This window comes from Bactrocera tryoni, chromosome 4, assembly GCF_016617805.1.
Source record: "Bactrocera tryoni isolate S06 chromosome 4, CSIRO_BtryS06_freeze2, whole genome shotgun sequence".
Taxonomy (NCBI): domain Eukaryota; kingdom Metazoa; phylum Arthropoda; class Insecta; order Diptera; family Tephritidae; genus Bactrocera; species Bactrocera tryoni.
The window spans coordinates 7,168,013-7,187,264 of NC_052502.1; the positions used below are offsets into that span (position 1 = coordinate 7,168,013).

Below are 19,252 nucleotides of genomic sequence, written 5' to 3' on the forward strand. Positions count from 1 at the left end.
CTGGCTGGCGAGCGTTGTATAAGCAATTATAATTACAAATGGCAATTAAATTTGCGCACCGCCGCTTGACAAGAAGTGGAAAAGTAAAACAAAAACAGAAAACAAACAACAAAAAATTCGCCAGCACATTTGTAAACTCGTTTGCGATCAATCAATCAATTACCCGCTATACCCCAATAGCGGTACATATGTCAGACCGCCGAATGAGAGTGGGAAAGGCGCTCCTTATCTGAAATGCCTCACATGTGCGTACCTGTGTGTGTATGTTAGACAAATGTGCGCTTACCGTGCTGCCCTCCAGCTCCTGCGAGTTTTCGCTACCCACCAGATGCAGTACTTCGCCACCCGAACGTATGGCCACCTCGCCGAGTATGCCGCCCACAGCCTCCTGTGTCTCGTTTTCACTGGCCGAACGTTCACCATACCAGATGAGGTAGAGCTGTAGCATTCAAACGATTCAAAGAAAATTTGTAAATAAATTTTAAATTTAAAAATGAAAAAAAAAAAAATACTTTGCTCGCTTACTAACCCTAATGCGCTTTTTCAGCAGCGTTATGGCGGCATCTTGCACCAGCTCGGTGTGCGGCGGTATCGCTGCGGTTGATATGAAGACGGCGCTGTCGTATGGCACCAATTCCGAGGCATGCACAATGCCGACAAACGAATTGCCACCATCTTTCACCTTGATGCTGTTCAAGCCGGCCAGAAATTGGCGCGTATTATTGAAGCTATAGGCGGCCGGTATACCTAGAAAATAGTTTTACATTAATTTATGATTGTGGCACTCAGTTAAATCATAATTAGTAACTCTAGAAGCATACACCAACTCACTTAAGTGCTACTAAAGTATAGTTAAAGGAGTTGAAGAATATATAATATAGAATGCGTTAAGGCAAATACAGGGCTTGTTCTGAAAGTAATAGGACTGGGACGATTTAAAAACATTTATTGATTGAATTTTTTAAAAATTCTCAAAATAGACTGCTTCTGTGTCGATGCAGCACGATTTCCAGGCCTTGAAGGCGTCCCTGTAATAGCCTTAAGAGCCGAGGTGCATGCTGTTTGGATCCTCTCTGTCGTCTCAAAATGCTTGCCTTTCATCGGCCTTTTCAGGCAAGGAAACAAAAAAGTCCGTGGGCCACATCTGGGCTGTAGGGCGGCTGCGGAAGCGTTGCGATGCGGACCTTGATTAAGTAGCTGTTCACAAGAAAAGCGGTGTGAGCAGGGGCGTTGTCGTGGTGCAACTACCAATCGGCTGCGATGTCTTGTCGGACCCGATTGACCCTTCGTTTGAGTCTCCTGAGGACTTCCACGCAAAATTTGGCGTTGACGGTTTGAGTTCAAAACTTTGTGCACACGAGTAACATTGTCGGTGTTTGTCGAAGTCGCAGGTCTCCCATCACAGTCTTCATCTGGTGCTAAGGAAACACACCACTTCTTGCTAAAGCAACATCTGGGCAAGCCTGCTTGATCATATCAAATTTAATCGCGTACACGCTGCATTTTCGACCAGCACCACTCACAGAAATACGGCGCGTGAAAATGTTTGTCCTGATCCTCCAGGTGATCGGAGACAACTGCCCAGTTCGTTAGCTAGGAACACCCTCTACCGAATCCCGTCGTTGCGCACACGTTCCGAAGTACAGTCGCGGCGGAAGAAAATCAGTCCTATTATTTTCCAAACAAACTCTGTACTCATTGACCATGGGTGCTTTACAAGCTACCTATACAAATATTGTCATGACTTTAGTCCATATTGTCCGACTGTACAGCGTGTATAGAAGACTCTGAACACGTATTCTATGTTGTTGTTGTGGTAACGGTAGAATTTTGACGAGTTGACAGTTTTTGACCGGATAAACAATTCGGGTCCGTTCCGTTTACGTAAACCCGACTGTCGTGGGAACGTAATCTATCATTGCCCTCGGTTTTCAAATATAAAGACTGCTCTTATGTGCGAGTCCTCTGTAAGATGGAAAGCTGTCTGCGAAGCGTCACCTCTAGTTATGATAAAATTGAGACATTTACAACTTATTAGGCGTCAGTCAGTCCGTGCAATAGAGACTTAAATGTTTTTTTCTCTCTCATGAAGTAATACTTAGTCCCGTGGCTGAGGCATGAGTTGGGAGTAGGTAAGGTTTAGCGGATTAAAGTTCAGCACACCGGCTTTCGATGCTTCTTCCTTCTCTAAAAGCCTCACTTTTTGTTAGGTAGTGTGTAGAAATATATACAATCGCTTCCACGTAAATATTTGAATTTGTTAGCTGATCACCCCAGTAGCTAAATTTTTGAGATTTTCCATTAGAAAATTTGTGTTGTTGCCATTTTTGTGACTCATCGTAATTATTACTTGCTGTTTGAAAGCAAAAAATTTCCAGGGAAATTTTCCTAAACTTAAATATGCAAAAAGTTACGGAAAAGAGCAGCAATTAAATAAACAAATTAAGTGACGTTCTACCACGTGGGCTGCTTGCTATATTTGTGGTTTTCAAATGATGTGCTCAAAAATATGAAAAATAATAAGTCTTTAACACCTGAAAAGACTAATCCGGCTAAGGACTGTTCGGTAGGACGCACTCGGTGCCATGCCACGAAATTACTGCAGGAATATTTAGCTGACGCTACAACAACAACAACTAATCATTATATTTTTGATTTTTTGTAAAATTTAAGCATTTTATATAGAAGATTTTTTATCCATTTTTTATTCAAAAAATATTTCAAATTCTTTTTTTACTAAAATTGTTTAAGATTATTAAAAAAATGGGCACGATTACGATTCTTTCGGCGCCGAGATTTGATGGTACGGATGGATAGAGGAGGTCCTCAGGATAAAAAAATGTATACACATATACCGTCCTCAGACTCATAGTTTTCGAGATATTTCACTTTAAAGTTCCACAATTTTATATGCAATTCACTCTTATTTTGTTTTTTTTTTGTTTTTCTCAAATACCGCCGAAAGAATCGTAATATTGCCAAAAAATGTTTTAATACAAATTTTTGTTTAAGGAAAACTTTCACATTAATTAAAAAAAAACGTACTGCTACGTGGGCTGCTCCTTACATTTCTAGTCTTGGAAATGCACCGAAAGCATTATTTTTTAGCATCCTAAATAGTTGATACAATAAATTGTCTCGTGGTCACTCTTTTCTTTCTGTTGTACCAGAAAATATCGACTGTGGAGGAAAGCTTTCACTTTCATTTCGGAGTTTACAATGAAAATAATAACATTTTTTAAGCCGATAAAATGTCAAATATTGGAAACTTGAAAATAGCAAACAAATTATTCGCTTATATAGACTAATTGCTGGGAATGCGAAATATTTCGTACGCATATTTCCGAAATTGTTGACAGCACCTGACGCTCGCTAAGCGCGCCATTAAAAGCGATTACGCTAAACCACTCCACTTATTGCCATACAAATCTGGCGCAATCGCGCATTCATGCAAGCCAAACAATCACTCAAGCTTAAAGTGGTTACACACGCACGTACAATTGTGTATGTGTGTATGTATGTGGGCAGCTGTAGGCTGTGTTTACGTTTACGTTTACTCACCTGAGGCATTCAGCGAGACGAGCACAATTTTTATATTTAGATTGGTGCGTAGCGCCTCACGCCACAGCGCCTTCGTCTTCTCCAGCGCATCTGCCGACGGGTCGACGATGACGGCCAGCGGCATTCGAATGTACGCATCTTCGATGTAGTTGCGTAATTGTTCGTGTGGCAGCAGTTTACGGCCGCGCGATATATTTATTTGTTTGCCCTGCTTACCTGCTGGGCGCATTGTTGTTATTGTCGTTGTTGTTGTTGTGGTTGCTGTTGTTGGTGTTTGCATTGTCGTGGAAAGAGCAGCTGCTGCTGCTGCTGCCGATTCTGTATCGAAACCTGTTGCCATCGCTGAGCTGGTGGTTGCGGCAATGTTCGGTGTGATGGCATCGATTGCATTCTCGCCGAATACCGGTATTGCCACTGTTGTTGGTGTGGCTGCGGCGTCCATTAGCGGGCCACTTGTAGTCCAAGCGGCGCCACGTGCCTGTGGCACAGCTGGTTGCTGGCGCGCAACATTGACATCGACGTCGGACACTGACTTCGGCTGTGCTGCGATGGGCGGCGACGGTGTTAGTGGCGAGGCGGGCGCCACTGTTGGCCTTACGCTGCCTTTGTGCTGGTGCTGATGCAATTGCAGTTTTTCCAAGCTATCCTGTGGGTCTTCATAGTAGTCCTCGTCCGAGCTGTTCGGGTGTAGCTGCTGCGTGCGCGGTTGCGGTGGCGCCACATGCTGCTGCTGCTGCTCGTGCTGGGATGGCGGCGCCGGTTGCTGATCCTTCAGCATATTATCTTCCGCATCTGCGTCGCTGTGGTGATATAATTTCATTGCGATCGGATCGATTTTATGCGCCTTCTGCGTGCGCACGTGCATGTGCTCCTCGTCTTCCACATAATCGGAAGCGGAGACATTGGCGTCTGCTTCCTCAACCGACACGCTGCCACCGCTAATGGTGCGCGGAAATTGCTCAGCTTTACCCTGACGCACGTAGGTAGGTATCATTGTGCTCATTGCGTGCGGCAATACAGTTGGTGGCAATGGTATGGGCGCTCGGGCTGCACTACCGTTCATTAAGGTACTGCTGTCCATCATTTCGATCTCCTGCGAGTCGGTCATCACGTCATCAATACGCGCTTGCGCTCTTATCGTGTTCACAGACTCATTGCTCATATCATAGGGCTGTGCCGAGGTGGCGGCTGTGGGTGCTGTGGGTGCTGCAGCCGAATCGGCATTCCCTTCCAGCTCAGTGATCTCCTGCATTTCTTCTAATAGCTTCTGGCGCTTCGCATGCTCCTCCATGTCCTGTTGCAGCACAGCGGTTTCATAGATTTCGTCATTACCGCTCACTATTTCACTATTTAGGCCCCCGCCACCACCGCCATCGCCCGCGGAGCCGAGCTCGCTGGCACCGCCTTCGCCATCGTAGTCCGCCGCGCTGGTCGTTTGACTGTAAGCGATGAGCAACGTGAGGATGACAAATGCCAGCGAAATGCTTGTAAAATGTAGTCGTAGACCAGTCATTTTATGTGTCTTTGCGTTGTCGGCTGACATCTTATCTTATGTGTGTTTTGTTGTATGCACGTTTGTTTATATACTTCTTATAACGGTAAATATTTTCAAATGTTTTTTGTAATTTTTATTTTTTTTTATTCTCTTTAAACGACCAAGTGGCTCATCTTTTCCTTACAAAGTGCCGTTTGAAACTGAAATAAAGAAAGAAAGATGCGGCTTAAAAACATTGTGATTTATATCTTTCTCGATTTATGACCTATAGCTTGTAATAAATGTGTAAATATCTTTAATTGTGCTAAAATTGAAAATACTACGTAAATATATCGAGCTACAGTTTCAAGTAGCGTAAGTATGTCTCCAAAGTTATAGATGGAAATTGGAAATATTGTCGAAGCTAGAAGGGAAATAGTGGCCGAGCGTATAACAGATATTTGAGCGCTTGGGCAGAAAGCGAAAACTTTGACACGCGATTTTTCTGTATTTCATTTTTGCGATTTTTCTTAATTGGCGGGCAGGATAGAAAAAAAAAACTAAATGTCGAATTGAGGCAAAGTTTATTATCTTTATCATTAAATTATCTTCTATTTAAAATAAAAAAATAAGAAAAGTCAAGTTTGTACAAATTTTTGAGTAAAGTAAAGTAAAGTAAAGTAAAATTTTTTGATCAAAACCACTTTTTTTTTAATTTAAAAAAAAAATTTAGAATTTTATACTTCTTTTGGACTTATCTTAGTTCAACTAAAAGATAAGTTATAAACAAATACGAATCTCTTTGAATTTTTTAGTTTCCGATAGAAACCGCGCTCTGATCCTGCCCGCCGTCTGACAAATGCACATGCGGGATGCATCGGGCAATTGCTTCCCAAAGGCAGAATATCAAAGATTTCGTATCCAAAAAATTTGTGAAAGATGTTCAAATATATAACTATAAACCCTAAAAATTTCGCTTTAATCAATTAATTCTTTCCCTCCCAAAAAAATCCTCAAAAAACTCGATTTTTTAAAGCCTCTAAAGCAGGCTCCGTCCTTAAGGGGTAAAAACCAGTCCTTTTTTAAAAATTTTTCTTCTCATAAAAATTACAAATTTTATTAGAACTTTTTGTTGTTAAAAACATACACTATTAACAAAAAATTCTGAAATTTTTGGAAAAAAATAATAGGTTGTCAAAAAAGTCTTGCGGTATTTTTATTGAAATTTTTTTTATATTTTTTTTTATTGAAATTGAAATGATTTTTTGATGACTCATGCCCAGCTCTTGACCGATGCTACGGCTGCTACTATGCCGGTCTCTTTCGACCAATTCAGCGATTTTATCGCAATTTTCGACGACAGGCCTTCCGGAGCGTGGCGCATCTTCGACCACCTCTACACCAGAACGAAAATGTTGAAATCATCGTTGTGCGGTGGAAATGGAAAATGTATCGGGTCCATAAACTGCACAAATTTTATTGGCGGCTTGAGATGCATTTTTGCCTTTATCGTAGTAGTACTGTAAAACATGCCGTATTTTCTCTTCATTTTGCTCCATGGTTGCGACACTATAACTCACGAACGACTTAAAAGAAACGACAATCGATCAAACACGTGTTAGCGCGTGAAATGAGCTTTCCAAAAAGGTATAGCATGACCCGATGCGACGAATAAAACTAGAACTACGCGCTTTCAGCGCCAACTAGCGAAAATACCGCAAGACTTTTTTGACAACCTAATATGTTAAACTGAAAATTGGATTTTTGGCAAATATTAAAAAAATAAATGAAAATTTCGCGAAATTTCATCGATTTGTAATAGAAAACATCTTTTGTTCAAATATTTAAGAATTGTATTTCAAAAACCTGTGTAAAATTTCATGAAGGTCGGTTGAGTAATTTTCGAAAAATCCTGCCAACCGACTTCAAAAACACAATTTCGAGCCAAAGCGTTTAAAGGCACACTAAGCCTAGTCAGCCTTGAGCGCACAAGTTCTCAACGCTGTATCATAGAAACTATTACTCGGATCAACTTGAAAATTTAGGATAATATTCTAAAGGTCTTTTAACAAGACAATAAAAATATGATTTTTTGAAACCCGTAAACCCGAGTAACCCCTTAACTTTAGTTGACTTGAGCTACTTTCGCGAATTTGCCAAATAAAAGACTTGGATGCTTTTACTAGTGCTCGTACCAGTTGTTGTTGTTAACTGAAGACGAGCACGCTTACCTTCTTTAATTTTGAATTTTATTTTTTATGCGTTTTTTTTTCAAAAAAAGCTATGATCTTTTAACGATCAAATGTCGATAATCGATAAATGGGCTTACATTTCATTTCTATTTCTCATCCCTACTTCTTCAAGCAAATTGCTGTTTTAAACGTGGTTAGACCCGACTATTTGTGAACTATATCGCAGCTAGAACGATTTTTATACGATTTCACTCAGAGTATTATAGCATAAGTGTCCACCTTGCCCACACACACACACCTATAGAAATCGCTGTGTGAATGCATGTCTTTGTGTGTTTAAAGCAACAGAACTACTTTACTTAGCACAGAGCGAACTGTGGCCACATGAGCCACGTGCAGTTGTTCTGCGGTCAGTCGGCAGCATAAAACGATATATCTATGTAGGTATGTATCTATCAACATATGGCCACAACAAAGCGCCTTGTCTAACCTTGACCATCCAAATCAATTTGAAAATTTAAATTCGAATGTAATAAACGCATGCGCAGCCAAGCCAACAACAGCAAAAACAACAATAACTGCAGCAGCGGACAGTCCCAGTGCTGGGACAAGAGAGCTGCTCCGGCGTAACTATATTGTGCAGCAACAACAACAGCAACAAAGAAATACCTATGTACTCTATTTTGCATTTGTTATTTCTTGTTGTTGTTGTCGTAGCGGCAGAATTTGCTATTTCTTCGTTCAACTTGGCTGCTTTACAAATATTTTTTGTGCGATAACAAACACAACTACAGGCGCATACCTGCCAACGCACACACACACATGCTTAGCCCAGAGCGGCATTGCTTTGTTTTGGTTTGGTTTTATTTTTTACACGCAAAAATGTGCACCAACCGGCCATAAATTCTCGCATTCATAAAAAATATTTGAAAATTGTCAGCGCGCGGAGATTTAGCGGAATTTACGAGACAATAAATGCATGTACATACATATGTACATATGTGCGGATTTTGAAAATGGTTAATGCGCAATGCTTTCAGATGCGATGTGTTGGACGATATATGTACATTCATATTTACTAAATACATGCCTGCATAGAATGTGAAAATTTTGAATTAAATGCTGCTCTAAGCGCCAAATTTGATTAGTTTTTTATTGTTAATATCTGCACGCACAAATTTTGCAGCTTGCTTCCTCTATGAAAAAAATATATATACAAAGAAAAATTCTTCATTATTCACTAGTATTACTCATATTAATTTTTGTGTATATTTTTTTATACATAACTGTAGCAATTTGCCAAGCATAGCTAATTTTTGGACGCTTCTCTGTCTGTCAATTTAACATAACATACAAAAGATGTGTGCATTATTTGCTTTTCTTGATGTTTTTGTTTGCATGATTGATTGCCGTTAGCCGGTAAAATTTGTCAATCCTCATATAGTACACACATTTAAAAACATGTTGTTGTTAGTGGCTCAAAGAAACTTGTTTCGATTGACATAATTTGGTAATACCGCTCGGCAAACGTGTTTATATAGACATATTCGCGAAGTTATAAATAAATGATTTTATTATATTTAGAGACCAATTAATATGCTAGATGAGATTAAAAAAAATACAAATTTTTTCAATGAAAGATTTATGTTTTTTTTTAATTAAAGTGTGATTGGATCAAGTTTTTAACAAATTTAGTTTTTGGCCATAAAAAAAATAATTTTTGACATTAAAAAGTTTTTTGTCAAAGAAACCCCATTTTGTCTTGTTTATTCTAGTTTATTATTATAAAAATTATTGAAAAAACCCAAAACTATTTTATTATTATTTTTTTTTTATTGTTTTCCATTATTCATATTCATAATCCATTTTGTTTTTTTTTTTAATATTTTTTAATAAAATACAAATACAAACAAAGAATTATGTTTTCTTAAATAAAAGTGTTATTGGATAATTTTGTTTTTATTAATTTTTTTTAAGGGGGTATTCTAGTCTAGAAATTAAATTTTGGGCAGTTTTTTGAATTTTATTAAAAAAAAAAAACAAAAAATATTTTTACTATCCATTTTTTTATGGTGTTTTTATTGATATCTTAAGAATACAGAAAAAAAATATACAAAAACATATTAAAAATTAAAATAATTAGAGGGGGGAGGGAAGAGACAGGTGTAAAAAAATAACGCATTCTGGTGACATTAATCCAGACTCTCCTGGTGGTCTGAAAAAAAAATCAAAAGAAATCTAAATCTGCTGTTATAGTCCCTACCTCAGGGAACACGAAATTTTTTTTTTTGAAAAATGGCGACTGCCTGAAAATAAGTCATTTTTTACGCTTTTTTTTGAAATTCCTGAATTTTTTAAAATATTAAAAACAAAAAGTTTGACGCGATGCTGGTAGGAACGATAAAGGATTATATAAAGAAGGTTCACACAAAATTTCAAGTAAATCGGTTGTATAGAACTTGAGATAATGCCAGTACCGTGCGGAAAAAAGTAGTTTTGAGCGTTTAAAAAAGTTCGATACGGCCGAACCGGGCTAGGTACTGCGACACTAAAGTAACTGTAGCTCTTAAAATAATTTTAATTTTTAAAAATCTTTTGGAGGATATGTTCTTAAGGGTCTAAACTTTAAATATATGAAAAAAAATCGAATTTTTCAAAATTCTAGCGTAGAATACCCCCTTAACCATAGAAAAATAGTTAGTTTTTGGCGAATTAAATAATTAAATGAAAAAAATAATAATTTTTGACATTAAAAAGTTTTTTATAAAAAAAAACATTTTGTTTTATTTAATCTAGTTTATTATAATAAAATTTTTTTTCAAAATCCAAAAAATATTTTATTATATTTTATTATCAAAAGTTTTTCATCGCAAAATGGGTTACCATTTCGTTTAATTTAATCTAATTTATTATCATAAAAATTATTTAAAAATCCCAATAATATTTTGTTATTATTTTTTGTGGCTTTCCATCACATATAAGCCATTTAGTTTTGTTTAGTCTACTTTATTATAATAAATTGATTGAAAAGTTCCAATGATATTTTATTAATTTGGAAATTAAGCATACCGACCGAAAGATTAATAAAAATTGTGCATGTTTGCTAAGTAAAAGCCTACACCAATTTTATTTTCAAGCATGAAAATTTGAAAAATATTAAAATAAATATTTATATGTATATAGCAATTTTTCTTACTAAAAATTTTTGTGCAAAAAATTTTTGCAAAACGAAATTATGACAAAATATTTCAAAAATTTTAGTTTTCATTGTAATCTTTATAAATTAAACTGCAGCCAACATTTAGCTCAATTCAAAAACAAATAAAATTTAAAAATAAATGTCATTATTTTTAAGAAATTTTAATCAGCATTCGCATTTCAACAACACAACCATTACTTCTAATCAGCTAATGCTCCTTCTTAACACTGCAAGTTCGTTGCTTAAGTCTTTTGTTAGAGAGCGCCAATCATTGACAAACTGCTTCCAAACCAACTATTTCAATTGCTTCGCCTTAAATGCAATAAAACAAAAGTCTAAGCAAGCAAACTGCGTACCACCGCCAATTAATAGATTTATTTATGCTTAGTTTAGAGCTAAAGTCCAAAACAAAGTAGCGTGAGAGCCGCCATCGCGCAGATATAGCAACCACAACCACTGCTAACACAGTGTATTTTATAAAAGCGTTAAACAAGTGAACTAATAATAAGCAAATTAATAGATAAAGCAGCGTCTGTCATTGTCACGTTGTGGTTGCATCGCTCGATAATGAATTGCTTTGGCAGCGCAAATCGAAACATAAAAATGAATGAAAAAAAAAAACAGCAAAACTCTTGCAAAAGCAACAACTTCAATCGGTAAACTGTTGCTGCTGGCGTTAGTGCCCTAGCAAGCTGTTAGCCAGCAGCTTGTTACTGGCGGCCGCGTAGATACAGCACACTGCAACCGGCTTTCTTCTGCTATGACCTTGAGTTGTTGTTGCGGCTGCATTAACTGTATTATATACATACAGTTAAATTGTTAAGAAAGAAATAAAACTTATAAGAAAACAGGTGTGGCCTGCCATTGTCACAATTAATTTATATGCGCCACAACATGTTTTCATCACTCGATAGATAGATGGAAGATAAATATAAAATACAAAATAATTTTGTGAAAAATTACACAGATATATTATTAGCAAACACTTTGCTACAATTTCGGTTTGATAATTGCGCAAAACTAAACGATTGCGCGTTCTATTTCCATGCTACAGTGTGACTAATATTAATCGGCTGTGGCAAAATCTAAATTGGATGCGCGTGCCAAGTGATATGGCGAGGGTTGTTCACAAGCAAGAACTGCAAATATAATATAATTGCGCTTTGAATAAGATAAAAACACGCATTTCCTCTCGCATGCGTTGAGTTTTGCTCCAACGCGCAGATTTAAAGACTCGCTGCCATTTGCACGCTCGCAATTCATTTGCTGTGGATAATTCTGTGTGCATGCTCGCATGTGTATGTGTGTGCGTTTTTGGCGTTTTCAAAACACTCAGAATACTTGACGAGTATTTATACTTTTCATTTCAAACACTTTTGTGCCATCATCAACAAAAGCGCACATTAAATATTCATTATTCAGGAAGGCAAACACAAGTTTGACGACTCTAAGCCACAAACGAGCGGCCTTATGGCATATTGCAGATTAGCACAATAAAAGCCAACAACACAAAGATGACGAACAAACCAGAAGAAAAAACGTAAACTAATCGAAATCAATATAAAAGTACAACAATAACAAGAAAAAGGCAACAACTCGCATAATCAAACAATGCTAGACGTAATTGCTGCTCTTATTCGCGTCAAGCGCGTCACGTTCTCCGCCACAGCAGCAGTAGCGGCAGCAGCGGCGGCGTCCACATCCGAGTTCGTCATGTCAGCAGACACATTTGTTATGCTGATCATAATCTGCCAAGCAGCAAAACGTTCTTTTTTGTGTCGAGACACATTAACTTGCACAGACACACATACACACATATGCTTACAAACAGACATATACACATATTCATTAATGTGTCTATTAAAATAAGCATTATGTCAAAATCATTTAATTTTGTACAAATTTCATTAGATTGCTTATATTTCAGCCCGCCTCCTCCTCCCCCATTTGGCAAGCAGGATCACTCAACTGGAAGTAGTCTAATTGACATTAATGATCATCAAATTCAGATAATTGCGGTTACAAATACGTGCTTAATGTGATTATCCGTTGTATTCGAATCGTCGAATCTAAGTAATTCGGTGGTCGGTGTTCGGTGATGTCATGGCCTAGCTGTGCCTGCAATTTTGGTTCTCATGACTGCGCGGTATTTCAGTAATTTTATTTTATGATTTAATAAGCGAGCATAAAAATGCGATTATTCTATCAGAATAAAATATAACCTACTTGTTTGTTTGTGTGCATGTGTGTGTGTGTGTGTGCAATAAATTATGGTAATTGTGGCCCGTTCGGATATTGGATTATGTGAAAGGCGGATAAAACTTCAGAAATTGATTTGCTAATTTGTGCTGATCATTACACCTGCGCTGACTGCGATATTATTTATACTCGAAACTGTTTAAAAATAACTATGCCAGATGTTTTGAAATATGTATATACATATATACATAAATATGTACATATATAATATAATATAAACAATATATGTACATATACATACATATGTACATGTATAAGTGTCGGTACGTTGGGATGTTGCTAAGAATAATTTTGGTTATCTCGCGTTTGGTTTGTTGCTGTCTGAGAAGATTAATTTTTTAAATAAATTTGTGAAGTAATATTTGGCCTGTTGTTCGTTCAAAGTTCAATAAAGTTTTATAGCGAACTGCATAGCGAAAGCAACTGCAACGAAATTATTTGATTTAATATGATAGTATGGGCTTAACGGTTTTATATAATTTTTGGGAAGTTTCGCAAAAATAATTTTAAAAAAATCTAAAACTATGCAAACTAAAAAGCATTACGTTAAAGAAATAAATAATATTTTGTAAAAAAAATCAATGTTGCCACCTGTTTTGAAATTAATTTTGGAAAAAAATTGGTATAAAGAAAAACTGAAAAGCATTACGTTAAAGAAATAAATAATATATTGTAAAAAAAATCAGTGTTGCCACCTGTTTTAAAATTTATTTTGAAAAAAAAATTTTGGTATAAAGAAAAACTGAAAAGCTTTACGTTGAAGAAATAAATAAAGCTTAACGTTAAAAAATTTCTTTGTGTATGGTTGCCACCTTTTAATTATTTTAATTTATAAAATAAATAAATTATAAAATCAGATAATAATTTTAGCGTAGCTAACTAAAAGGGCTTAAGCAGGCTGCAGTTGAAAGTAAATTTTGTTAAGCGTTGGCAACTATTTGAAAAAATCTTAATTAAAATTAAGCGACTGCAACGTACATATGTACATATATGACTTTATAATAGGGCTGAACGGTTTTGTATAATTTTTTGAAAGTTTTGCGAAACTATTGTATTCACTGTTGTCACATGTTTTAAAATTTATTTTGAAAAAAAATGATGGTAGAAAGAAATACTAAAAGTCATTACATTGAAAAAATAAATAAATAAAGCTTAACCTTAAAAAATTTCTTTGTGTATGGTTGCCACCTTTTAATTATTTTAATTTGAAATAAATTATAAAATCAGATAATAATTTTAGCGTAGCTAACTAAAAGCATTTAAGCAGGCTGCAGTAGAAAATAGTGTTTGTTAAGCATTGCCAACTATTTGAACAAATTTTAAGTTTGCAACGAAGTTTGCAACGCACAGAAGGAAACGTTGGAGACCCTATAGATTATATATATAAATGATCAAAGCTGAGTGCATCTAGCCACGCTCGTCTGTTTCTATGTCTGTCGGTATTCTCTTATATGCTAACTAGTCTCTTAGTTTTTGAGATATCGAACACAACTTTTTCTGCCCAAGAAGTTGCTCATTGGTCGCAACTGCTGACATCGTATGAGTATAGCATATAGCTGTCATACGAACTGATCGATCAAAATCGAGTCTTTGTATGGATGGATGGATATTAATGCCAAAGGAAGGCCGACAGCCACCGAACAAATTATTCAGATCGAGATATAAGCTGCCATACAAACTGACCTATCGAAATTAAAGTAAATATGTTTTTGGACACTTTTATACTAAAACAATTGTAGCTGTGCAACCAAAATTAACGTTTTTTTATTTTTTGCTTAAAATATTGGCGTTATGAGGAGTAACAGTGTTCGTTTCATGCCCAAAAATAACGATTTGACGTACCATACTAATTCAGTGTTACGTTTTTACACAGCAAACCCCGAGCATAAAGAAACGGCACACAAAATCTATTTTGCTCTGCACTACTAAACTACTTCAGATTTTACCGTTTGAGTTCTCATTCATTCTAGCAAATTCAGTCCAATATTTAGCTTATTAATAACCTATTTGTTGACAGACCAATAACAATACCAACAATAATGGCATAAGTACACATAAACGCCGCTGAAGCATGTGTTCCTAATGCTTAGCTATCTAAATTGTCAAACAATTTTTTTTTGCTTTTTTTTTATTTTTTTTCTGTTATTATTTTTTTCAAGTTTTTTTCTATTATTATTTTTTTTTCAAGTGTACAAAATGCGGTGAACATTCATATACATACGTGTATGTGCAGTTATATAAAAAATTAATTTCCGTAGACAAAACTTGGTGAAAATAAAAAAGATATATTTTGTTGTATACAAAACGCTTGAAATAAGTGTCAAAATGCCAAGTCATACTAGAGTATTTCAGCCAAGCAAGTGACAGTTAATGCGCCAACCGTGCGTTGGTTTTTTGTACATATGTATGTATGTATGTTTGTCTATATGTGTTGGTGAGAGTATTTTTTGGCAACTTAATGACTAGACAGTGCGTTAGTTTTTTTCACACATTTTTTCCACCGTTGGCTATTGTTGAAGGTCTTTCGCCTTTCTGCGTTTGTTGAAAAGCACTTCGCCTGAAGCACTTTGCCCATGCGAGAAAATAGTAGCAAATTTGAAAATAATTGTTTGTAATGGTTAGACATTTTCGAAATACTTTCTTTTGCATTGATTTTGCACTGCTTTGCTTTCATTTCAAAGCTTTTCAATGGCGCAAATTCGCTATGCAGATGACTTTAATGCGTGCAGAAAGTTTTATGAAATATCTGTACTTTTTTGATTTTTAGTGGCGAGTGTCAATTAGTAACGGATTTTGTTTGCTATATTGAAATAAAAATTATTAAAAAAAAGAAAAATGTTTAATTTTTTAAATTTAGATATCGAAGTTGGACTTTCGTATGACGCGCAGCTGAAAAAGCATGTGTGCCATTAACTAAATAAATTATTTAAAAAGTTTTAAATCGTTAAATAAGAAAAATATTTATTAAAAATTGTTAAATAACTCAGTAATAAATTAATTTTGAAATTAAATTTCAGCTGCATAAATATTACTTCATATATGGCGTTGGACAGCTAGTTGTATTTGCATGTTTGTGTGTTTGTGTGTCTGTCATCATTGTCTGATTTTATCATCAATGCCGTCAAGTGAATACCTTGCACTTGAATCTAAATTATTTACGCTGAAATATTTGCATACTTAATGCACACGAAATGTTTTTAAGCTCAGCAAATGCGCACTGCAAGTGAGAGGAGTGGCGGGGAGGTGGGGTGTGCGCAAGAAAGAAGGGGCTAAGAATTGCAGCGCCAGCAAAAACAATTGCCAAGTTTGTAATTTCAGCAATACTTTTTTGAAGTCACCTTGTTGGCATTGCTGTTGTTGTTGTGGTTGCTGCTGCTCATGCCTTCGCATTTGGTGTGACACTTGGCATTTTTAAAGCTTGAATTTACTGCAATTATTTAATTTGTTTGCAGAATTTGCGGCAATTTGCATTAAATATGACTTGTTGTTGCGTTTCGCTTGCAGCTTAATCATATTTTTTGCAGTTAGTGAAAATTACGTTGGCCTCTAAAACCAATGGTGGCTATTTGTCACTCGCTGTTCACCGCGTTCTCGTTCATATTTAAATGAAATGACGAATGCATGTTTGTTTCGGCGATTTTTCGGTGTACTCAAGCAGAAGTAATTGCCGCGATATGCAATTTATTAATTCGCTGATTTTGTTCTTTTTTTTTTGTTTTTTAGAGAAAATAAAAAAAGTAGATGCAACCACTCAAAGCTGGAATGTGAAGGGAATAGCATGCAAATTCGTGGAAATTTATTTGCACAAATTAGTAGTACTAATTGTAATAAAAAACATTGCAACTTTCGTTTTCGTGGAAATGTAAATTTTAAATACAAATTTGTTGGAGAGACCTCTCTGAAACTGCTAAAACCTTATGTGGTGTCACGATTTTAGATATTTCTTCGCAATTATGGCAGCTAATAAAATTCTGTGAGGTGTTGATTAGGCATAAAGGTATTTTTTATTTTAAATATATTAGTAACAACCGTTAGTGTGCAGAAATCAATCTCCAACGCAACTATCGCAGCCAGGGAACAGTAAACTCAACGAAGCTTTTGAAGTCCAATTGCTATTACAGAGGAGTGTATATAAGAGAGGCTGAACCGCCTAACAGTTTGCAACCGTGTACACCTGATCAGGGTGCCGGGCATAAAAGGGTAGTCGGCAATGAGCTGGCCGACGAACTAGCCTGTGGTGCGGCCGCGTCCAGAATGATGGGGCCAGAACCATTCATTGCGGTGGGGTCCCACACCATAAAGGAGTTGTTCCACACGCAGGAGAGAGTGGGGGAAACGGCACTGGCAGCAGGCAATAGAAATGCGCCACGCCTACTTACTATTGGAGGTTACAACCAAGGTTTAGAGTTATGATCAAGCTCGTCCGACACAAATTCCGTCTCTTTGTCGCGCTTTACATATACTGGACACTGGAGGAAACATTTGTCCAACATATACATAGTTTCTGCGTAAACTGCCGGTTTTGCGACTGGAACAGGGAACTCCAGAACACCTGATTCTAGATTACCAAGCAATTTGTAGAAGCAGGCTCAAGGCTCTAGCTCATGGAATTATTTATTCAGAGTGAAAGAGCACAATAGACCATCGGTCGCAGTGCTAAACCTCAATTATTTTATCTATCTATGTACTGTACCTTCAGGGTATAATGGTAAAGCTTTATAGTAAACTAATAGCATTTTTTAAAGTATGTTACTTCTTCCTTAAATTATAACAATTGCGGTATTTTCCATATTAACGGTGTTGAAATTGCCAGTGTTTTAGTTTGTTAAATTGAAAGCTGTATTTTGGATTATTTCATTTTGTATCCAAACTGATAACAGTTAGCATGTCCGACTTAACAGCATGCCACGAATTGTGATTAAAAGCATTGCCTACTTTTCTGCGCCAATAAAGTAAACACACGAAAGCTAAACAAATTTCGAATTTAATAGTAAAGAGTATATATATATCTAATTAAGGGGCTATACAAGTGTGACACTTTCAAAAAAAATTTTTTTTTTTTGCTTTTTCGATAGTTTATATATTCCAAAAATAAATAATAAAAAAAAAATAAAAAAAAAAAAAAAAAATTAAAAAAAATAAAAAAAAAAAAAATTAAATTAAAAAAAAATTAAATAATAAAAAAATTAAATAATAAAAAAAATTAAATAAAAAAAAATTAAATAAAAAAGAATCAAAAATCATGAACCTTGGAAATTATTAATTTAAGTTTAAGTTGCATTTTCGATTTTACTTAAAATACTTTAATACTCTATTAATTTGTAAATTTTGAACTTAATTTTTAAACTTAATCAAAGTCTATTCCAAATATTAAAATTATTTTATTAAAATATTAAAATAATAAAATCCAACAGCTTCGAAAACCACATACACTAACACAATTTCATATTTGCTACAATAATAACTAATTATTATATACACACATAGTGTATTGTTTTATTATTTATTAATTAATTAATATTCTGCTCATTTATTCAAAACTACTTTCCTTTCCTTTTTATATAATTGTTTAATTTTTTTTTCCTTTCGCCAAACTTCACACCTTCATCTTATTAATTATTCTAAGCTATTATAACCGGACTATATGCAGACACACACACATATGCATATACATATGTTAAAATAACAAATGGCTCATTTTCGTGCTTACAATAAATAAATAATTTTTGCTGTAGACAATTTGATAAATCTGCTTTTGTTTTTTCGAACGTACGAAATGCTCTGCAGATTAGCATATTGAATATTATATTAAATGAGCCTCCAGTAACATTCTACTTCACATTAAAATCATTTTGATTATATTATAAGGTGAAGTGCGACGACAGCAGCACGCTGAGCAAATAAAAAAACACACAATTTTAAAATACTAGTTAGAATAAAAAGTAAATCTTGATATTTTCTATGAACCGGTTCGGCTTGTAGTCGGAAACTGCACTCATCGCGCGTTTGAACTAAAAAGTTTGTACAAAAAAGTAACATATAGACACACATTTGGTCTGCAGCTACGTGGTTATGTTGGTCAAGCGAAATTAATTTTATTTTTAGTTTTTGTTTATAAATTATTTTTATTCTGTATGCATACACAAGCAGTTGGGCCAGCGTAAACCAAGAATTTTACACATTTTTTATTTTTCAATGTTTTCAATGTCAGCGCACGGTCTTACAATGGCATCATCTGGCAATGTCAGCAGCTGAACTTGAACAAGTTTTATATTTTATATTCATTTAGAATGCTTCATGTAATAAAAAATTATAGTTGTAAAACTTTGGTGATGTAACATTCATAATTTGTATGTAGTAGGCATTAAGTCGAATGTGTGAAATCTAGAAAATGGCATTAAGTTTTATTTACATGACGTTTGGAAGTGTTCTTAGAACTTTGAGATTTTTTTATACAATATTGTCTATACTGCTATTTTAATATAGGTTTATCGAAAAAGTCTTTTCGTATTTCTAATCAAACTTCATCTTACTTTTGTATATTTATAATGAACTTTAATGAACCAA

General features: G+C 35.3%; 2 protein-coding genes across 4 annotated transcripts in view; one reads left to right on the forward strand and one right to left on the reverse strand.

Annotated features, from left to right (window-relative positions):
• LOC120775130 (nascent polypeptide-associated complex subunit alpha, muscle-specific form) overlaps positions 1-19,252 on the forward strand; it is a 64,720-nt gene that overhangs the window by 8,015 nt on the left and 37,453 nt on the right. The gene's annotated exons all lie outside the window — the stretch shown is intronic.
• LOC120775131 overlaps positions 1-19,252 on the reverse strand; it is a 39,846-nt gene that overhangs the window by 7,547 nt on the left and 13,047 nt on the right. For all 3 annotated transcript variants that reach the window (XM_040105160.1, XM_040105161.1, XM_040105159.1), the window contains exons 2-4: positions 3,562-5,256; positions 530-747; positions 287-439 (exon numbers count right to left, since the gene is read on the reverse strand). In XM_040105160.1, coding sequence (XP_039961094.1) covers positions 287-439; positions 530-747; positions 3,562-5,104 — 1,914 coding nt within the window. In that variant the 5' untranslated portion in view covers positions 5,105-5,256. The remainder of the gene's footprint in view (positions 1-286; positions 440-529; positions 748-3,561; positions 5,257-19,252) is intronic.